This window comes from Cygnus olor, chromosome 29, assembly GCF_009769625.2.
Source record: "Cygnus olor isolate bCygOlo1 chromosome 29, bCygOlo1.pri.v2, whole genome shotgun sequence".
Lineage (NCBI taxonomy): Eukaryota > Metazoa > Chordata > Aves > Anseriformes > Anatidae > Cygnus > Cygnus olor.
Genome location: NC_049197.1, coordinates 2,409,395 through 2,426,457, shown reverse-complemented (window position 1 = coordinate 2,426,457; position 17,063 = coordinate 2,409,395). Strand labels below are relative to the sequence as shown.

General features: G+C 70.4%; 5 protein-coding genes across 8 annotated transcripts in view; 2 read left to right on the top strand and 3 right to left on the bottom strand.

Moving 5' to 3' along the window:
* Positions 1–4,090, bottom strand: part of LOC121061146 (SAP domain containing ribonucleoprotein) — a 29,305-nt gene extending 25,215 nt beyond the window's left edge. For all 3 annotated transcript variants that reach the window (XM_040539573.1, XM_040539575.1, XM_040539574.1), the window contains exons 1-5: positions 3,961–4,090; positions 3,290–3,389; positions 2,957–3,003; positions 1,676–1,743; positions 85–136 (exon numbers count right to left, since the gene is read on the bottom strand). In XM_040539573.1, coding sequence (XP_040395507.1) covers positions 85–136; positions 1,676–1,743; positions 2,957–3,003; positions 3,290–3,389; positions 3,961–3,996 — 303 coding nt within the window. In that variant the 5' untranslated portion in view covers positions 3,997–4,090. The remainder of the gene's footprint in view (positions 1–84; positions 137–1,675; positions 1,744–2,956; positions 3,004–3,289; positions 3,390–3,960) is intronic.
* A 126-nt stretch (positions 4,091–4,216) lies between these two features.
* On the top strand, positions 4,217–7,249 carry ORMDL2 (ORMDL sphingolipid biosynthesis regulator 2). Of its 2 annotated transcripts, XR_005814974.1 has the most exons (5): positions 4,217–4,340; positions 4,795–4,969; positions 6,002–6,153; positions 6,423–6,631; positions 6,859–7,249. XR_005814974.1 is itself a non-coding variant. In XM_040539584.1 (4 exons), the coding sequence occupies exons 2-4, from the start codon at positions 4,796–4,798 to the stop codon at positions 6,556–6,558; spliced, it is 462 nt and encodes a 153-aa protein (XP_040395518.1). In that variant the 5' UTR covers positions 4,217–4,340; position 4,795; the 3' UTR covers positions 6,559–7,249. The 2 variants fall into 2 exon arrangements, 1 of the variants encoding a protein (XP_040395518.1); XM_040539584.1 differs by having other exon boundaries at positions 6,423–7,249.
* A 536-nt stretch (positions 7,250–7,785) lies between these two features.
* Positions 7,786–10,847, bottom strand: DNAJC14 (DnaJ heat shock protein family (Hsp40) member C14). The gene is made up of 7 exons (XM_040539504.1): positions 10,728–10,847; positions 9,258–10,497; positions 9,072–9,178; positions 8,741–8,860; positions 8,469–8,629; positions 8,292–8,394; positions 7,786–8,118 (listed from the first exon to the last, which is right to left on the bottom strand). The coding sequence occupies exons 2-7, from the start codon at positions 10,452–10,454 to the stop codon at positions 7,884–7,886; spliced, it is 1,923 nt and encodes a 640-aa protein (XP_040395438.1). The 5' UTR covers positions 10,455–10,497; positions 10,728–10,847; the 3' UTR covers positions 7,786–7,883.
* Positions 10,848–11,481: 634 nt separating this feature from the next.
* Positions 11,482–14,007, top strand: LOC121061130 (transmembrane protein 198-like). Its single transcript, XM_040539554.1, has 5 exons — positions 11,482–11,506; positions 11,719–11,850; positions 12,338–12,913; positions 13,444–13,592; positions 13,691–14,007. Exons 2-5 carry the CDS (start codon positions 11,730–11,732, stop codon positions 13,817–13,819), a joined length of 975 nt encoding a protein of 324 aa, XP_040395488.1. The 5' UTR covers positions 11,482–11,506; positions 11,719–11,729; the 3' UTR covers positions 13,820–14,007.
* A 1,049-nt stretch (positions 14,008–15,056) lies between these two features.
* On the bottom strand, positions 15,057–16,933 carry PYM1 (PYM homolog 1, exon junction complex associated factor). The gene is made up of 3 exons (XM_040539580.1): positions 16,790–16,933; positions 16,346–16,439; positions 15,057–15,949 (listed from the first exon to the last, which is right to left on the bottom strand). The coding sequence occupies exons 1-3, from the start codon at positions 16,818–16,820 to the stop codon at positions 15,466–15,468; spliced, it is 609 nt and encodes a 202-aa protein (XP_040395514.1). The 5' UTR covers positions 16,821–16,933; the 3' UTR covers positions 15,057–15,465.
* Positions 16,934–17,063: the final 130 nt, after the last annotated feature.

Below are 17,063 nucleotides of genomic sequence, written 5' to 3'. Positions count from 1 at the left end.
CAACGTACAAAAGAGCCTCTGAACGAAGCGAACAAGGAAGCTGACACCTCAGCAAAGAGGACAGAGCAGCAGAAGGAACCTTACCTCCATCTGCGAGATTTCTGAGGTTATTTTCACTACTTTCTTTTCTGTATTCCTGGAGGCGTGGGGAAAGAAAGAAAGAAATCGGTCAGAAGAGCTCCCACTGGCTTCCTCTTGTGCCTCAGCAGGAGAGGGGTCGGGGTTCTCCTCCCAGCTGCCCCCCACCACCCCCGATTAGCTGAGGGTCCATTCCCAAACCGCCAGCAGCCACAAGCCAGCACCCCTTATAGGGGCAGGCTGAGAGCCCAGGTATGGGGCTGAAGCATGAAGCCCATGAAACCTCCGCGTCTACGGTGCATGAGGGAACGCAGACCGGTGAAGGCACAGCCGCTGGTTCTCCTCCTAGCCAAACGAGCGCCTTGGGCACCCCTGAGCTCCTTTAGCAACGATGGGAAACAAGCCCCAAAAGAGTAAAAGACACAAGAGCCACCCTCAACACCCTCACCCGCTCCCCACGCAGGCTTGGAGAAGAACGAACTCCGTTTGAGGTGAGAAGCACCCTGCGATCGCAGGGGGGTGCTGCAGAAGCTTCTCGAAACCTGGGAGGACATCACAACAAGAGGCTGCAGACCCGCACCCCCAGGAACAACCTCCTGCACATCTTAAGGCTCTTAACAGCAACACTCGGCTCTCGTTGGAAGCCCAAAGCCTCGACTGCCTGCCCTGAGGAGCTTTATTCCTTTACGGCCCTCGAACACAAAGGGCCGTTCTGTTCTAGTTCATGGGACAGCCGCAGGCAGCTCTCCCCAGGTCAGCACCCGCAGCCCGGCCCGGGCTCCATTTCAAACACACACTTCTGAACAATGTGCAGCTGACAACAGCGGGACCAGTAAAAAGCCCCAACGAAAATATAATGGAGGGGGCGTGCTCCGAGGTTTATGCTCCGAAAACAGAGCTCGGGCTCAAGGGGGAAAACAAAAGAGCAAGAGACAAAGTTCGGAAGTTCCCAGGCTAAATGAAACATCCTCCTCCTCCTCCAAACAACTCCCATAAAACAGTGGGTCACAGCCAGCCTCATTAAGGCCTCCCATTTAGGAAAACGCGCTGCTTTTGTTCCAGAGTCCCGGACAGGTTTCTCATTTTATGCCCTGAAAGGTAGTAATGGTTTAACAACGCCTGCACAGGAAGCAATTCGGCCGGGGCCGGCCGCGCTCCCGGCGCAGCGCTGCGGGCGCAGGACGCCCCCTCCTGCCCGCACAGCACCGCGCGGTCCCGGGGCCCAGCACCCGAACCCAGCTCTTCAGGTGCGCCCAGCACCACGTAATTACACGGTGCTGAGGCTCCTTGCTCGCAGGGATGCCCAAAGGCACACGAGCTCCGAGCTGGTTTCAGCCCAAGCTCCAAACCCAGGCCGTGCCGAGCTTGAGCCACCACCCGCGGCCTCGCGGCCTCGGAAGCGACCCCAGGAGCCGTTTTTCCTCCTCCGAGCTGCCCTCGCTGCGGGGGCTGCGACCCCTCCGGCCTCGGGGGGTCTCAGGAGCCTCGCAAAGAGCCCGCGAGCGTTTGGAGGACGCGGAGCGCGCCCCCCGTGCACCCCTCGCATTGCGGCCGCTCCCCACAGGTTTGCTTTGGCCCACGCAGAGAGGATAGTTACACGTCGGGCGATTTTACGGGAGGCTCTTCGACTTTGACGGGCGGCTCCGCCGGCTTCTGCTCTTCTTCCTGCGAGGGAAGGAGTCGAGAAGAGGTCAGGAGGAGCCCAGCAGCTGGGCAGGAGCGCAGCACCCCACAGGAAAGGCTGCCAGGGCTCTGAACTCTCTGGTTCGACAGGGACGTGCCTGTATTTCAGCCCGCACACACCCGAGGGTTTCTGTAACGTGTGTCAGAGCAGCCGGGGAGACTCCGCATCACCGGAGACGAGCGCTCAGCTCCCGAGCATGAGCAGCGGCTGTCAGCCCGCACCGCTCCTCCTGCTGCTGCCTCACGGCTGAGGAAGGGAAGGGCCGTGTGCTCCGAGTCCCCCTTCCTCCTCCCCAGCCGTGTCTAACTCAGTCCACGAGGCAAGGTTTGCAGCAATGTATTACACGGGGTATTGCTCACAATAAACATTATACGATAAGCAATGTTGTATGCTCACAGCCTCAGTCTACCAGGGTTTGAACAACAGTGTTACGGACATGGACTTTTTTTTTTTTAATACCCCAAAGCCAACCTCTTACCACAAAGCCCAGGCTTCGCAAGGCTCAGGAAACAATTCAAATGTTGGCCAGCGGAGCCAGCAAGCACCGAAACTACACAGTTCCCGTTGTCTCGTGCCACCCTAGGAAGGCTCATTTGCCTTCTCCCACCAAACGTGTTTTGGAACGCTGGGGAGAAGCTCCCGTGTGCTTCACACGTCCTTGTGGGGCCGCGTGCTTGAACATCACCTCCTCAGCTTTAAGGCTCACTCCCACCCGCGATCCAGCCCTCCGCCCACTTTTACAACGCCAGCCAGGCAATCGGCTCTCCCATTTTCTTTGCCAGAAGCACTGCACCCCCCGACTGATGTCTCGGAGCACTGCACACCCCGACCGACGACGTTTGCCGTTTGGTCATTGACAAAAACACAGCATGGCTCCTGTTGAACCCAGGCAGAATTCCCCTTTTCTGAAGCAGGAGCCGCATACGGAGCCCACCCGCTCTTCCAAAACCCAGGCTTTCACACACACCCTGCACGTTAACGCAGCGACACTGAGCCTTTGGCATCAGACCCAGTCGGTTTCGACCCCCCAGTGAGTTGCAGCAGCGCTTTAAAATGGTGCCGGGCAGCGCCCGTTGCAAGGCGGCCTCCAGCGCTGCCCCTCGTCCCACCGACCTCCCAGCTGGGCTCAGCACAGCGAAACCCAACACGGCCACCCAGAGGCCGCGCGCCGCCAGGCCAGCCCCAAACATTTACCTCTATTTCTTCTCCCAGAACATCTTCTTCGTTCGCTTCTTCTTCAGCTAAAGAAGAAAAAAGAAATAGATCAATTGATAACGGAAATTACTGGAGCGATACCTGGCTTCTCTGATAAGCCTGCTATGAACACCTGACTCACAAAACAAGGAGGGGAGAGGCAAAGCCACAGCAACGTGCCCAAACGAGGCCTCCTCCCGCGCAAACAAAGGCCGAAACCCGGGAGCTCTCTCACCGCCGCCAACCCCAAGCAGCAACCGCAGCCCGGGGGGGCTCTGGGAAGGAGCCCCCGTGCCCATCCGCGGGGTGAGGAGGGGGGGGGCGCGGGCATACCGTGCTCTTCCAGGTAGGCCTGCAGCCGGTTGATGAGATCCTGCTTGTTCCCCTTTGCCTCCAGGCCGCGGGCCAGGCACTCCTGCTTCAGCTCCGCCAGCTGCAACGGAGGAAGCTCCGATTAGCAGGTGAGATTAACGGGGGGACGCGATGCGACGGAAAATAACGAAAAAGGGGGAAAACGGCGCACAAACGAGGCAGGTTTTTATCAGCCCGCGGGGCCGCTCCGCACGCTGAGCCCCCCCCCCCCCCCGCCGCCCCCTTCCCCCGCCTTTGCTCCGGGCGCCCCCGTTGCTCCCCGGGGCCTGCGGGTGCAGAACGGCCCGGACGGCCTCAGGGCTGCGGGGCGCGACCCCAAACAGCCCGGGGGGGCACCGGGAAGCGGCACCAGGAAGCGGCGGCTCCCCACACAGCCCCGGGGGCGGCAGGAGGGCGGCTCCACATGCCTGCGAGCGCGGCCCAGGCCGGGAACCGGGCCCCACCGGGCACCCCCCGGGCTCCCAACCGGGTCCCCCGCAGGGCCCGGCGGCGGGAGGCGCTGCCCCGGGCCCGGTCACGGCCCAGCGGCGGCGGCGGGAGCCTGGGCTCATCGGCCCCGGGCCCCCTGAGCGCCGGCAGGGGGCAGAGGCCCGGCAGCGGCCCCATGGAGGCGGCGCGGGCCCCGCCGGTACCTTCAGCTTGTGGAGCTCCACGGGCTCCGCCGCCATCTTGTCGCCCCCTCAGGCCGCCGCCGCTGCTGCCGCCGGCCCCGCCCCCCGCCGGCAGCCCGCTGCCCAATCACGGCCGCGCTTCCTGGACCGGCGATTTCAAACTGCCGCCCAACACCGGCCCCGCCGATTGGACGGCTCCCCGCGGCGCCTCCCGCTCGCCGTTGGCTCTCCGGCGGGAGGGGGCGGGGCGGGGATTCTGAGGGACGGGCAGCGCGACCAATAGGAGTGGAGAAACGGCGGGGAGCGGCCAATGGGAGCGGAGGGTCGGGGGCGCGGACTTCCTGGAGACGAGGCCGGGAGGGGGCCTGGCGACGGGGCCCGGGGCCCTGCGGAGCCGCCGGGTGCGGGTGGGGCGGGACCGGGGGGAGCGGGAGGGACCGGGGCTGTGGGGGCCGGGCCAGGGGGCACCGGAGGGAGCGGGGCCGGGGGAACCGGGGAGGCCGGGCCCGGGGGGGACGGGAAGGGGACCGGGAGGGGGGACCGGGGGGTACCGGGGCTGTGGGGGCCGGGAACGGGGGCACCGGAGGGAGCGGGGCCAGGGGAACCGGGGACCGGGGAGGCCGGGACCGGGGGGACCGGGGCTGGGGGACCGGGACCGGGCCCCGCGGGGGTTTGCGATCGTTCCCCGGCCCCACCGAGCCCCGGTGCCCGCCTCGGGGCAGCGCCGCCGTCACCCTTAGGGCCGTTCCCGAGCCCCGGGGGAGGAACCGGGAGCCGCCCAGCGGCAGGCCCCAAACGGCGGGGATTTGGGGAAACGGCCCCAAAAGGCCGCTGAGAGCCCCGTGCCCGCGGCAGGATGAACGTCGGCGTGGCGCACAGCGAGCTGAACCCCAACACGCGCGTGACGAGCAGCCGCGGCAGCTGGCTGGCCTACGGGATGGCGGTGGGCGCGCTCCACATCGTCCTGCTCAGCGTCCCCGTCCTCAGCGTCCCCGTGGTCTGGACGCTCACCAACGTCCTGCACAACCTGGTGAGTCCCGGCGCCACGCTGCCCTACCGGGGCTGCACTGGCACCGCCCGCGGCACCGGCCACGGTTCTGCGCCCCTGGGCTACGGAAGGCGCCGGCTTCAGCGGGCACCGAAAAAAGGAGCGCACGTAAAAGGGGAAGCTGGGGTACTGTGTCCAGTTCTGGGCTCCCCGGTACAAAAAAAGACAGGGATCTCCTGGAAAGAGTCCAGCGGAGGGCAACAAAGATGAGACGGGGCCTGGAGCATCTCCCCTGTGAGGAAAGGCTGAGGGACCTGGGTCTGTTCAGCCTGGAGAAAAGAAGACTGAGAGGGGATCTCATCAATATGTATAAATACCTGAGGTGTGGGACACAGAGGGATTTGGCCAACCTCTTTTCAGAGGTCTGTGGGGACAGGACAAGGGGCAATGGCCACAAAATGGAGCCCAGGAAGTTCCCCACCAACATGCGAAACAAATTCTTCACGGTGAGGGTGACGGAGCGTTGGGACAAGGCTGCCCAGGGAGGTTGTGGGGTCTCCTTCTCTGGAGATACTCAAGGCCCGTCTGGAGGCCTACCTGGGCAACCTGGTGTAGGGAACCTGCTTTGGCAGGGGGGTTGGTCCCGATGATCTCTCAAGGTCCCTTCCAACCCCTACAATTCTGTGACTCCGTGATTCTGCGAGGACAAAGCCTCCAGACCCGGTTTCTCGCTGGGGCTGGCGCTGTGGGGAGGCTGTCAGCGACAAAGGGTCGTTAGCTTAGGAAGCGGCCGTGACATCGCACAAAGCACGTCTCTGCTCCCCAGCGCTGCCCTGCGCCCGCACGGAGCTCTCGGCTCTCCCTGCCTCTCCTGGAGTCCCGTGCGCGGTGCCAGGTTCTCTTCCCATGTCCCGCTGGGGTTGGGGCCGCGTTACCCCCACGGTGCTCTCCCAGAGCGGGATGCCGACACTCAGCCTGCTCTGCCCCTCGCTCGGCCCCGCGTCCAGGAGCTCCCACAGCCTCGGAACAGCCTGAGCCGGGCTTCACTGACGTCCTCCCCCCTGACACCCGCAGGTGATGTACTTGCTGCTGCACACAGTGAAGGGGACCCCGTTCGAAACCCCCGACCAGGGCAAGGATCGCCTCCTCACGCACTGGGAGCAGATCGATTACGGGATGCAGTGCACCTCCTCGCGCAAGTTCCTCAGCATCTCCCCGGTGGTGCTGTGAGTGCCGCGCCGTGCGACCGGGCCGCGCCAAACAGGGCAGAGAGGAGCAAGGCGGGGGGTTAGGGGGGCTTCCAGGGCTGCTGCTGGCACAGCTCAGCGCATTCAGGCTCTGCACGGACAGGTCCTAGGGGTGGGAAAGGTTTTCCCAGCCGAGAGGCGCCGGGGTTTTATACAGCAAGCTCCCCCCAAAATCCCGGCACTGCCCCCGGGGAAGCAGGGCAGCGCAGAATAACCCGCGGCCTCCCTCTCTCCCTGCCCCCCCCCAGTTACCTCCTCACCAGCTTCTACACCAAGTACGACCCCGCACACTTCGTGATCAACACGGCCTCCCTGCTCAGCGTCCTCCTGCCCAAGCTGCCCCAGTTCCACGGCGTGCGGCTCTTCGGCATCAACAAGTACTGAGCCCCTCGCCCCCTGCGGCACGGCGTGGCGGAGCCGGGGCAGTGTCCGCGCCGCTGGACGGAGCGAGCTCTGCAGGGACAGGGGGAGGATGCGGCAGGAGGGCCGGCTGCACCAACGCTCCTGCATGCAGGGCTTCCCACGAGGGTTTTGGCAAGGTTCCTGCATCTCCTAAGGGCTCCTCGCTGGGCCTTCAGCTCCTGCTGCTTTGCTGGAGATGCGTGAGCTGGATGGAGCAAGCCAGGCACGTCGCACGCGTGTGTTTCCCTCAGCCCCCCCCCCCCCCCCCCCCCCCCCGGCAGTGGGGAAGCACCCACGAGGGGAGAACTGTCGACCGGTGGGAAGGGCAACCACCCCGAGCCTCCTTCATCGTCGTCTTTCGTACGATTCCACCGTCATAAAGGCCGGACAGAGCAGAGCGGTGTCCTCACAGCACGGCCCCCAGCCAGGAGAGCGCCCGCAGCCGCCCCAGAGAGCGCCTGGAAGCAGCCCGTCACGTCCCCAGCCCCGCAGACGAGGGGCACGCTTCTAAACCGTGCTTTAATCTGAGAAAAGTGGGAAGAGAAGAACACTAGCGTTAAACCCCAGCTGCTCACGCCTGGGAGTACAGAGGTTGGCAGGACGCAGGCAGGGCTTTTTTACATGACTTCATGTAAAAAGGAATACAAATAAAAAAAACCACTCCTAGCCCTCAGCAGTAGAGGAATGCGCTGAGCATCCCTCAAACGGTGCAAAGCTGAGGCTGGAGAAGCAAAACCATCGCGGCTGAACGTGCGCGGGGAGCCAGGCAGCGGCGCTGAGGACGGCTGCGCAGCGCCGCATTCGCTGTATTAATAGAAAGGGGACGTGCGGGGTCATAAATAGGTGTGAACAGGCAAAAGGAAACCGGTTTAAATGCAGCACGGAACGTGCCAGAAGCTGCCCGGCCCCAGCTGCAGCCGCGGAGCTGCTCTGGCCGGAGGGGGCTCGCCCACGCCCCCCCGCTGCCCCGCAAGCGTTTTGGGCTGCGTGTGGAGGAAAAGGCAGCAGCCCCCCTGCCGTGGGCACCTGGGCTCCTACAACACCCCCTGAAGAGACCGGGGGGGGGTCAGTCCAGCGTGGCCCCTGCTGCACCACCCCGGGGGTTCTGCGGTATCGCTGCCTCTGGCGCAGTTCCTCCTGCTCACCTCAGCCCCGTCAGCCCCCAAACTCCCCGGTTAACTTTTAAATACACAGATTACTTTAAAAAAAAAAAATAGATTTTTTTTTTATTTCAAAGAGCCCTTGTAGTGCCCGACAGAGCACGACCTCCCCCGGCCAGGGAGCGCCCCCCAGCACCCGCGGCACGCTCAGCGCTGGAAGGGGCGCCGCACCTTCTTCCGCCTCTTGTGCTTGGCATCGCCCTTGGGAGCGCCCCCCTCGGTCCTCGGCGGGGCCCCAGCTGCAGCCGCGGTCCCCGGGGGGGCTGCGGGCGGGGGGGGCTGCGGGAAGCCCCCGGGCATCGGTCCTGAGGTCCCCTGGAACACGCGGGTGAAGAAGTCCTGCAGGTCGGCGGCGGAGCTGGGGCTGCCCTTGGAGGCGCTCCTGCCGGCAGGAAGGCGGTGTCTGGGTGGGCGGCTGGGGGTCCCAACAGACCCCAGCCCCCCCCCCAGCCCCCCGCCTCCAGCCCCCGGCAGCAGCCGGGCCCTGGCATTGCTCCCTGCTGCCGCCGGTACCCGTCCCCGTCCCGGTCCCGGTCCCCCCGCGCCAGCACTGACCTCTGCCGCCCGCCCGCGCCGGCGCTGCGCGCCCCGAAGGAGATGTGGTAGGGGACGCGGTGGGTGTCGGGGCAGATCCCCACGCGCTGGCAGCCGGCCCACTCTGCGGGGAGACACGTGGCGTCGCTGGGGGCTGGCCCTGACCCCCGCGGGGCCGGGGGCCGCGGCGGCACCCACCGGTGATGTCGTAGACCTTGCCGTCCATCACGGCGAAGTAGGTGATCTTCAGCCCCAGCAGGCTGGACTCGGCCCAGAAGTCGCCCTCCTCGGCGGGGTGCAGCTGCCCGCACTCGGCGCAGTAGCGGGCGCTGAGCGGGTCGCGGTCCAGCTCGAACCTCCTGCGGGGCCAGCGCCGCGTCAGCCCCCGCCGGGGCACCACCGTGGGGACGGCCCCGAGCCCGCGGCCCGAACGCCACAACCACGAGCCGGGCGGGAGCCTCGGGACCTACTTGTGCTTGCCCTGGCACTTGCTGCACATCATGGTGTTCATGGCCTCCTTCAGGTCGTCCTGCAGCCTGCTCAGGAACTCGTTCACGGACCGGCTCAGCTCGCTCTCCGCCATCCGCTTCCTGCGGCCGCCGCGGGGGGAGAGAGACGGGGTCAGAGCCCGGCGGTGCGGGGCTGCACGAGACCCCCGCGGGGGGGACGGGGCCGCGGACCCGGTGCCCTCCCCGCTCCCAGCAGCGGGCCCCTCGCAGAAGGACCCGGCGGGGCTCCAGGGGGCGAGGGCACCCCATGCCCCGCGGGGCCACCCCACGCAGCCCCCCCCAGCCCACTCACATCTCGTACTCCTTCCTCCTCTCGGGGTTGCTGACGATGTCCCAGGCCGCCCGCAGCACCTTGAAGGCCTCCTCCGCTCGCGGGTGCTCGTTCTTGTCCGGATGGACCTGGGAGGCGCAGGGGAGCTCAGCACCGCATCCCAGCGGGGCCGCAGCTCGCCACCAGCCCCGGCCCCAGCTCACATACCAGCACGGCCAGCCGGCGATAAGCCTTCTTCAGCTCGGCGTCCGACGCCGTCGCCTCCACGCCCAGCGCCTGGAAGGGGTTCAGCTCCTCCTCGGGCACGTCGGCCATGGCCAGCAAGCGGGCCACCTCCCCCCCGGAGCTGGCGGCCGGAGCCCCTCCGTCGAGGCCCGGCGCCGCGTCCCCCGGCCCGCAGCCTGTCCGTAGCTCCCCGGGGGGAGCTCGCCACCTCCGCAGCCATTCCCGGAGGCGCTGGCAAGTCCCCGCCGCCCCGAGCAGCCCCCACGTCCTGCGGAGGCCGGCGGCGTCGAGGAACGCCGCGAGGCAGGTCCGGCCCAGCCCGGCCACGCCGGCGGCCAAGGCGCGCCAGCAGAGCCGCAGGCAGCCCAGCAGCAGCACGAGGAGCAGCAGCAGCAGCGCGCACAGCATCCACAGCAGCCGCCGCGCCGCCTCCGCCCCGGCCCGCAGCCCCCGGGCCGCCCGCAGCCACCCGCTGCGAGCCCGCTGGCCCACGCGCCGGCCCCAGCTGCGCACGGCGCCCGGCGCCGAGCCCAGCTCCCCGGCGCCCAGGCGGCAGCAGGAGCAGAGCAGGCGGCCGCCGGCCTCCGCGCACAGCCTCCGTGCCTGGCCCAGCGCCGCCTCCAGCAGCGCCTTCAGCCGGGCCAGCTCCTCCGCACGGGCCCCGCGGCTCCTCTTCCTCGCCGGGCGCTGCCGCCGGCCGCCCTCCTCCTTCTCCTTCTCCTTCTCCTTGGGGGCCGAGCGCGGCCGCTGGCGCCGCCGGGGTCTCCGGGTCCCCTTCCCCGCGGCCCCCGGGTCCTCGCCGGCTGCGTCCTCCTCGCCCTCCTCGGCCTCGCGGGGAGGCGGCGGCGGCGGCCCGGGCTCGGTGGCGGCGCAGCGGGGGCAGGTGAGGCCGCAGGATCCGTCCCGCCGCGGGCCCGATGGGACCGCCCGCTCGGCCCGGCACCGGCAGGAGGCCCCGGGGCCGGCGGCGGAGCCGTCTCCGTCCCCGTCGTCGTTGCCGTCGTCTTCGGCGGCGGCCGCCGGTCGCGGGCCGCAGCTCCCGTTCCAGGCGGCGCTGCCCGGGGGGGCCCGGCCGCCTCCTCCTCCTCCTCCTCCTCCCCCGGCCGCCGGCGGCTCCCGGCTCCCGCCGCCCCCCTCGGGCTCGGCCGCTGCCCCGCGGCCCGGCGGGGGCTGAGCCATGGCGGCGGCACCGGGAGCTAGGTCACCGCCATCGCCGCCGCCCCTGCAACCGGGAGCGGAGTCAGCGCCGCCGGGGGAGGTGGGGGTGCGGGGAGGGTACCGGGGGGGTACCGGGGGGGGGGTAACGGGGCCGGGGGAGGGGTAACGGGGGGAAACCGGGGGGTACCGGGATGGGGGGGGCGGTACCGGGGGTACCGGCGGGGGCCGGGGGGGGGAACCGGGGCTGAGAGCGCCCGCGGGAGGCAGGCCCGGGGCGGCCCCCGCCGCGCTCACCGAGCGGTGCCGGTGTCGGCGGGGGGGGGGTCTCCGCCTCCTCCCGCCCCCCCCCGGGTCCCTCGCGCGCCTCACTTCCGCCTTCCGCCCGCCCGCCGCCGCCGCCACGCTCGCTTCCGGGGGCGTGGCCCGGCCCGGCCGCGTCACCTGCCCCCGGCCCCGCCCCTTTTAACGAAGCCCCGCCCCGTTAACCCCTTCGGCGCCGGGCGCGGAGCCGCCGTCCCGCGCTGACCCCGGGGCGCGTCCCGCAGCCGGGCGGCGCCGTCCCGGGGCGCGGGGCCGGGCTGGGACCGGGACCGGGACCGGGACCGGGGCCGGGCTGCCCCACGCGTGTCCGTGCCCCAAACGTGTCCGTGTCCCCCTTGTGTGCCCCTGCCCCACGGCGGACCCCGGCCCCACGATGGGCTCCGCCCCCACGCGTGTCCCTATTCCCACGCGTGTCCGTGCCCCTCGTGTGCTGCTGCCCCCAACGAGTGTCCCTGCCCCCCACGCGTGTCCCTGCCCTGTCCCCCACGCGTGTCCGCGGTCCACGCGTGTCCCCGCCCCACGCGTGTCCGTGTCCCGCGCGTGTCCCCGGCGCCCCCCCGGGCCGGACTCCCCTCCCCGCTCCCGTCCCGGCCCCTCCGCGGCTCCCCCCGCCCCGCTCCCGCCCCCCGCCGCCCCCAGCCCCGGCCCCGGCCCCGCTCCCGGTCCCGCCCCGCACCGCCCCCGGCCCCGGTGCCGGTCCCGGCCGTGTCTGGGCGCCGCGGCCGGGCCGGGTCCCACCGCCCCCGGAGCGGGTGAGTCCCGGGACGGGGCCCCCGCGCCCCCCGCGCCCCCCACCCCGAGCCGTGGCCCCGCCGCAGCTCCCAGATGTGCGGGGCAGGGGGGGGGGGAGCCGGAGGGGGCTCCCCCCGCGCGCGCGTTTCCGTCGCCCCGGACCCGGGGAGGGGGGCAGCGGGCGGGGGGGTCCCGGCGCCCCCCCAGCGTGGCCGCCCCCGTCCGCCCCCAGGCCCGGTGGGGATGGAGCCCGGAGCCCCCGCGGTGCCGCGCTGCCGCCTGGAGCCGCGGCCGCCCCTCGAGCCCGGCCCCGCCGCGCTCTGCGCCCTGGGCTGCGTCCTCGGCCTCGTCTGCGGCGGCTTCGGTGAGCGGGGGGCGCGGGGGGGCGCGGCCGGGGGGGGGCACGGCCGGGGGGGGCTCGAGCGGGGAGCACCGTGGGACTGGGCCGGGGGGCACGGGCAGAGCCCGGGGCTGCCATGGGACGTGGCCGGGGGACACGAACAGAAGGGGGGCACGGGGGGGGCACGGGGAGCATCGGGGGGGTGGGTAAAAGCCAAGGGGGTGCCACTGGGGGACAAAGCGCAGGGGATGTTGTGGGGCGCAGTCGGGGGGGCACAGCTGAGGGGACATGGCGAGGGACGTGGCGGGGGGCACAGCAAGACAGGGATGTCACCGGGGACACCGTGGGATGTGGCTGGGGGGGGGTCATGGCAAGCCAGGGACGTCACCGGGGACGCGGCTGGGGGGCACAGCAAGATGGGATTCCACTGGGGACATGGCCGGGGGTGCACAGCCAGAGGGGTGGCACCGCGGGCAGAGCTCCCCGGTGAGCCCCCCCTCGCCCCCGGCAGGCTACCGCTGCTTCAAGGCCATCATGTTCCTCTCGGGGCTGCTGTTCGGCTCCGCCGTCATCTTCGTGCTGTGCTACAAGGAGCGGGTCCTGGAGACGCAGCTGAGCCTGGAGGTGAGCGCGGGCATCGCGCTGGGCATCGGCGCGCTCTGCGGGCTGGTCACCGCGCTGGTGCGCAGCGTCGGGCTCTTCACCACCGGGCTGCTGCTGGGGCTGCTGCTGGCCACGGCCGCGCTGGTTGCCACCGCGCCGCTGCTGCAGCCGCAGAGCCCCTGGGTGCCGGCGGGCAGCCTGCTGGGGCTGGCGCTGCTCTGCGCCCTCCTGGCCCTGCACTGGCAGAAGCCGCTGACCGTGCTGGCCACGGCCGTGTTCGGCGCGGCCGTCGTGGTGGTCTGCGCCGACTACTTGGTGGAGACGCTGGCCCTGGTGCTCTACGTCTACGACCGGCTGCGGCTGGCGCCGCCGGCGCCGCTGTGCTGGTACAGCTGGGCCGTGCTGGGCGCCTGGCCCGCGCTCAGCGTCCTCGGCGTCCTGCTGCAGTGGAAGCTGACGGCCGACGGCTTCTCCCACGCCGACGGTGAGGGGGCCCGGGGGGGCCTGTGCCGGGGAGCGGGATGGGGTGGGGGGGGTGGGGGGAAATGGGCATGGGGATGGGGATAGGGATGGAAATGAGGATGGGGTGGGATGGAAAGGGGCACGGGAATGGGAAGGGGGATAGAGATGGAAACGGGGATGGTATGGGATGGAAATGGGCACAGGAATGGGCAGGGGAAGGGGGATAGGGACGGAAGTGGGGATGGGGTTGGGATGGAATGGGATAGGGATAGAGATGGGAGCAGGCACGGTGCTGGGCTGATCCCAGCCAGCAGGGTGGGATGGCGATGGGAGAAGAGAGGAGAAAGGGGGCACCACGGCCATGGCGGCGGCGGGAGCGATGGAGACCGCAACAGGGATGAGGACGGCAACGGGGAAGGGGACGGCGATGGCATGGGGACAGTGACGGGAGTGGCAACGGGGAAGCCACCAGGGTGGGGACAGAGGCGGCCACAGCCACAGGGACGCTGAGGGTGCCGGCGGGGGCTGGGGCTGAGCCCCCTCCCTGCTCAGTGATCCTCAGCCGGCGCCAGAAGCGGCTGCAGCTGCTGCGCATCCGGCAGAAGGAGGCCAAGCGCCGGCAGAGCCTGGCCCCCCCCGAGGGCACCTACCGCCGCAAACCTGCCCCCGTCAAGCGCTACGCGGGCGACGTGCTGGCCCCGGTGAGCGCGCACCCACCGGGGGAGGGTGGTGGCGGGTGCCCCGACCCCCCCCACCTGACACCCCCTTGTCGCTGTGTCCCCCCCCCCGATCCCCCCAGAGCTACATCCGGAGCCTGCGGGACCGGCAGCTGGAGAGCGCGACCCCCCCGGGCCCCGCCGGGCCCCCCGATGACGACTGTGGCTCCACTGTGCCCCTCACCGCCCCCCCGCCACGCGGCCCCCCCTGAGCGGCCCCGGGGCCCCCACCATCCGTGCCTTGGGGCGCTGCCCCCCCTTGCTGTGCCTGCCCCGTAACCAGCCCTGTTCCCTGCCCCACGGCGGGGCAGCCCTGACCCCCCCCGTGCCCCCCCGCAGTGCCTGCCTGGCCCCAGCGCCAGACGAGACCTCGTCCAAATAAAGGCCCTCGTTTATTTTTGCAGGACCTACCCAAACACTGTGCACGCACCCACGCCCCCCCCCCCCCCAAGACGCCCCCCTCGAACAGGAAGATCTGGGAGTTGGGGGGACAGCAAAAAGCAGCATTGAAACGGGGGGGGGGGGGGGGCGCAAGGCTCTGGACAGACCCCGTGGTACGGCTGCACCTTGTCGCCTTCCGGGGGGGCACGGACGGCAGGGACCCCCCCACGGCCCCACCTTTGAAAAACTGGGGGGGAGCGAGCACTGTGAGCACCCCCCCCCCGGGGCTCCCCCTCTGCCCAGTGCTTGTCCCGTGCACCCCTGCCCTCCGGCAGCTCCGTGCACGCTGACGCCCACCCTGCCACGGCCCCCCCGGCACCCCCCAGCCCCTCACATCCCCGTCCTGACGCTCCAGGAGCCCCCAGCACTGCCAACCCTAGACCACCCAGCCCCCAGCCCCCCTCCCCAGCCCCCCCCCACACCCTCCCCGGCCCCAGAACTGACCGCGGCGAACTGGCACCACCCCAGTACCGCAGCCCCCCCCCCGCCCAGCCCCTCGCAGGATCGCCCCGAACACAGCCCCGTTCCCTGGGGGGGGGGGCACAGCCCGGGGTCAGGAGGGCACCATCCCCATCCCACTGCCCCTTCCCACGGGGGCCAGGGCCGCGGGACGCCTCTCAACACATCCCGGGGGGGGGGAGCGGGCTCCATGCGCGGCGCTGCTGGCGCTGTCCTTGTCCCTGAGGAGCGGCCGGAGGCGAGCACGGGGCCGCCGCCAGCCCTGTCCCCGCCGCCAGCCCCGGCCCCGCTGCCAGCATCACCCAGGAAATAGGGCACGGGGGGGCCAGCCGAGGGGGCCGGGCGCCCCTGCTGCGACACCGCCTCGCAGGACACAAAGGCGGCTCTGTCCCACCGCACGGCCCCGACGCTGACGCCGGCACTGGCACCGCTGGGGCTGGGCGGAGGGATGAGGATGAGGAGGATGAGGAAGAGCCCCCCTGCTCTTCCCCCCCCCCCCCCGCGAGGGGCTGTGAGCAGGGGAAAGGCAGAGCCCGCTCCCGGCGCCGCGTCACTACTGCAATTTTATTATTGCGTGGTGTTTAAAAACAAAGGGAGGGGCGGCAACACAGCACGCGAGGGGCTGGGGAGGGAGGAGAGGAAGAGCCACGGCCCCCGCCCCGCCCGCAGCACCGACCCTGCCCGCCCGGCCCCCCCCCCCTCCCCCCGTTAAAATTAAAAAAAGGAGAGAGGTATCTGGCAGTCGCCGAATTTCTAACACCGATAGCTGGGAAATTAAAACAAAACAAAACAAACAAACAAACAAAACAACAAAAAACTGTTCTGAAAAAAACAAACACCGGAACAAACCCCGTGCCCGAGGGGCCCGGCGCTCAGCCCGCGCTGGGGGCGCCGGCCCTCGTGCGCCCCGTGCCCGCCGCGCGCCCCCCCGGCCGGCCCCGCGCCCCCCGCCCGCCCCTTACAAGTCCAGCTCCAGGTCCTGCAGCTCCTCCTCCAGGGCTTTCCGCCGGCCCAGCTTCTCCAGCTGCTCTTTGGTCGGCTGCTTGATCTCGCCGGAGTCGAGCCGCTGCTGCAGCTCCTCCACCTGCCGCAGCTTCTTCCTCAGGTTCTTGATCTTCTTGGCTTTCTCCGAGGCCGCCGCTTCGCCGTCGGCGGGGCCCTGGGCGCCGCAGGCCGGCTGCGGCGCGGCCGCTCGCGCGTCCCCCCCGAGGGAGACCTTCTCCAGCGAGTGGATCAGTTCGTCCGTCTCCCGCTCCCCTTTCTCCTGCTGCTGCTTCCTCTTCTCCTTTCGTTTCAAGTTCCTTTTGGCCGCCTTGGACAGTCCCGTCTCCCCGCCCTCCGCCTTGCCGGGCTGCTTGCCGGGCGGCGCAGCAGCCTCCAGGCTCAGCCCCGGGGGCAGCTCGGGTTTGCTCTTGAAGAACTTCACGTACTTGTTCTCGTACCTGCGCGGAAGGAGAAGCGCTGACGGCGGCGCCGCCGCCCCCGCCGAGCCGCAAACCTCGGCGCCTCCAGCCTGCCGTGGCCCCGATCCTGCGCTCTGCCGCCGCGCCGCCGCCACCCCCAGCTCTTCAGGGGCCTCCTCGCGGCGCAGCCGGCCCCGCGGGCGGCCAGATACGTACCGTCAGCGCGCGGCTTACGAGCTAAAGGGGGGGGTCAGAATTGCTCGGGCACCTGGAAAGAGACCGACACCCCGAGACGTAACCCGGCTGGGGTGCGCCGGGGGGGCGCTGGGGGCTCCTGGCTTCGCCACGCTCTCCGGGGGTGGGGGTCAGGGCACGGCACGGCGCCCCTGCCTGTGGACCCCCCCCCCGAAACCCTCCCCCCCGTGCCCCACTTACACCGGGACCTCCTCCTGCGGCACGTAGCCCTCCTTCACCCGCCGCTGCTTCCGCCAGGTGCCGTCGGGGCGCTGCGTGGAGGCGATGTACTTCCCTGCGGGGGGGCAGCACCGTCTGCTGGGGGCTCCGGAGCCCACCGGGACCCCCCCGTGCTCCAGAAGCCCCCCGGTCCCCCAGCCCGGGAGGCCCCCGTCCCTCCCCCCATCCCAGTAACCCACCGTGGGCCCCCTCCCCCCCTCCCCGGGAGCCCCTCGGTGCCCCCCCGGTGCCGATGCCGCACTAGGGGCACCCGTGCGGCCGGTACCGGGCCGGGGGGAAGGGCAGGGCCCAGCCCCGCGGGGCCGGGGGGAAGGCGCCGGGGCCGGCAGCGGGCCCCCGGTTGCGGTGCGGCGGGGAGCAGCGGGCCCCCCCGCGCCGGGCCGGGCCGGGCCGGGCCGCACTCACCGGTCTCGTCAGTCACATAGGGAGTCGCCATCTTGCGAGCGCGACACACTTCCGGCCCCCGGGCCCCGCCCCCGGAAGTGGCCGCGGCGGCGGCGGCGGGGGGAAAGGGAGGGGGAGGGGAGGGCGGGCGGCACCGCCGCCATTTTGTTTTTAAAGGCGCCGCGCCCCGCTCGGGGGAGGCCCCTTGGGGGGGCCGGGCCCCGCCCCGCCCCGCCGTGACGGTGGGAGGCGGGGGGGGGGGGAGGGGAACCGGGCCCGGCCCCCCCTTGTGCCC

Excerpts from the sequence above, each read along its gene's own strand:
- DNAJC14 (XM_040539504.1), bottom strand. The coding sequence starts at position 10,454 with ATGGCTCAGCCCCCGCCGGGCCGCGGGGCAGCGGCCGAGCCCGAGGGG. Across the intron at positions 9,179-9,257 it reads ATCGCCGGCTGGCCGTGCTG|GTCCATCCGGACAAGAACGA; the intron begins GTATGTGAGCTG and ends TGCGCCTCCCAG. Across the intron at positions 8,861-9,071 it reads AGGAGGAAGGAGTACGAGAT|GAAGCGGATGGCGGAGAGCG; the intron begins GTGAGTGGGCTG and ends CGGCGGCCGCAG.
- PYM1 (XM_040539580.1), bottom strand. The coding sequence starts at position 16,820 with ATGGCGACTCCCTATGTGACTGACGAGACCG. Across the intron at positions 16,440-16,789 it reads CTATGTGACTGACGAGACCG|GGAAGTACATCGCCTCCACG; the intron begins GTGAGTGCGGCC and ends GCCCCCCCGCAG. Across the intron at positions 15,950-16,345 it reads CCGCAGGAGGAGGTCCCGGT|GTACGAGAACAAGTACGTGA; the intron begins GTAAGTGGGGCA and ends CCTTCCGCGCAG.
- ORMDL2 (XM_040539584.1), top strand. The coding sequence starts at position 4,796 with ATGAACGTCGGCGTGGCGCACAGCGAGCTGAACCCCAACACGCGCGTG. Across the intron at positions 4,970-6,001 it reads CCAACGTCCTGCACAACCTG|GTGATGTACTTGCTGCTGCA; the intron begins GTGAGTCCCGGC and ends TGACACCCGCAG. Across the intron at positions 6,154-6,422 it reads AGCATCTCCCCGGTGGTGCT|TTACCTCCTCACCAGCTTCT; the intron begins GTGAGTGCCGCG and ends GCCCCCCCCCAG.
- LOC121061130 (XM_040539554.1), top strand. The coding sequence starts at position 11,730 with ATGGAGCCCGGAGCCCCCGCGGTGCCGCGCTGCCGCCTGGAGCCGCGG. Across the intron at positions 11,851-12,337 it reads CCTCGTCTGCGGCGGCTTCG|GCTACCGCTGCTTCAAGGCC; the intron begins GTGAGCGGGGGG and ends CGCCCCCGGCAG. Across the intron at positions 12,914-13,443 it reads CGGCTTCTCCCACGCCGACG|TGATCCTCAGCCGGCGCCAG; the intron begins GTGAGGGGGCCC and ends CTCCCTGCTCAG.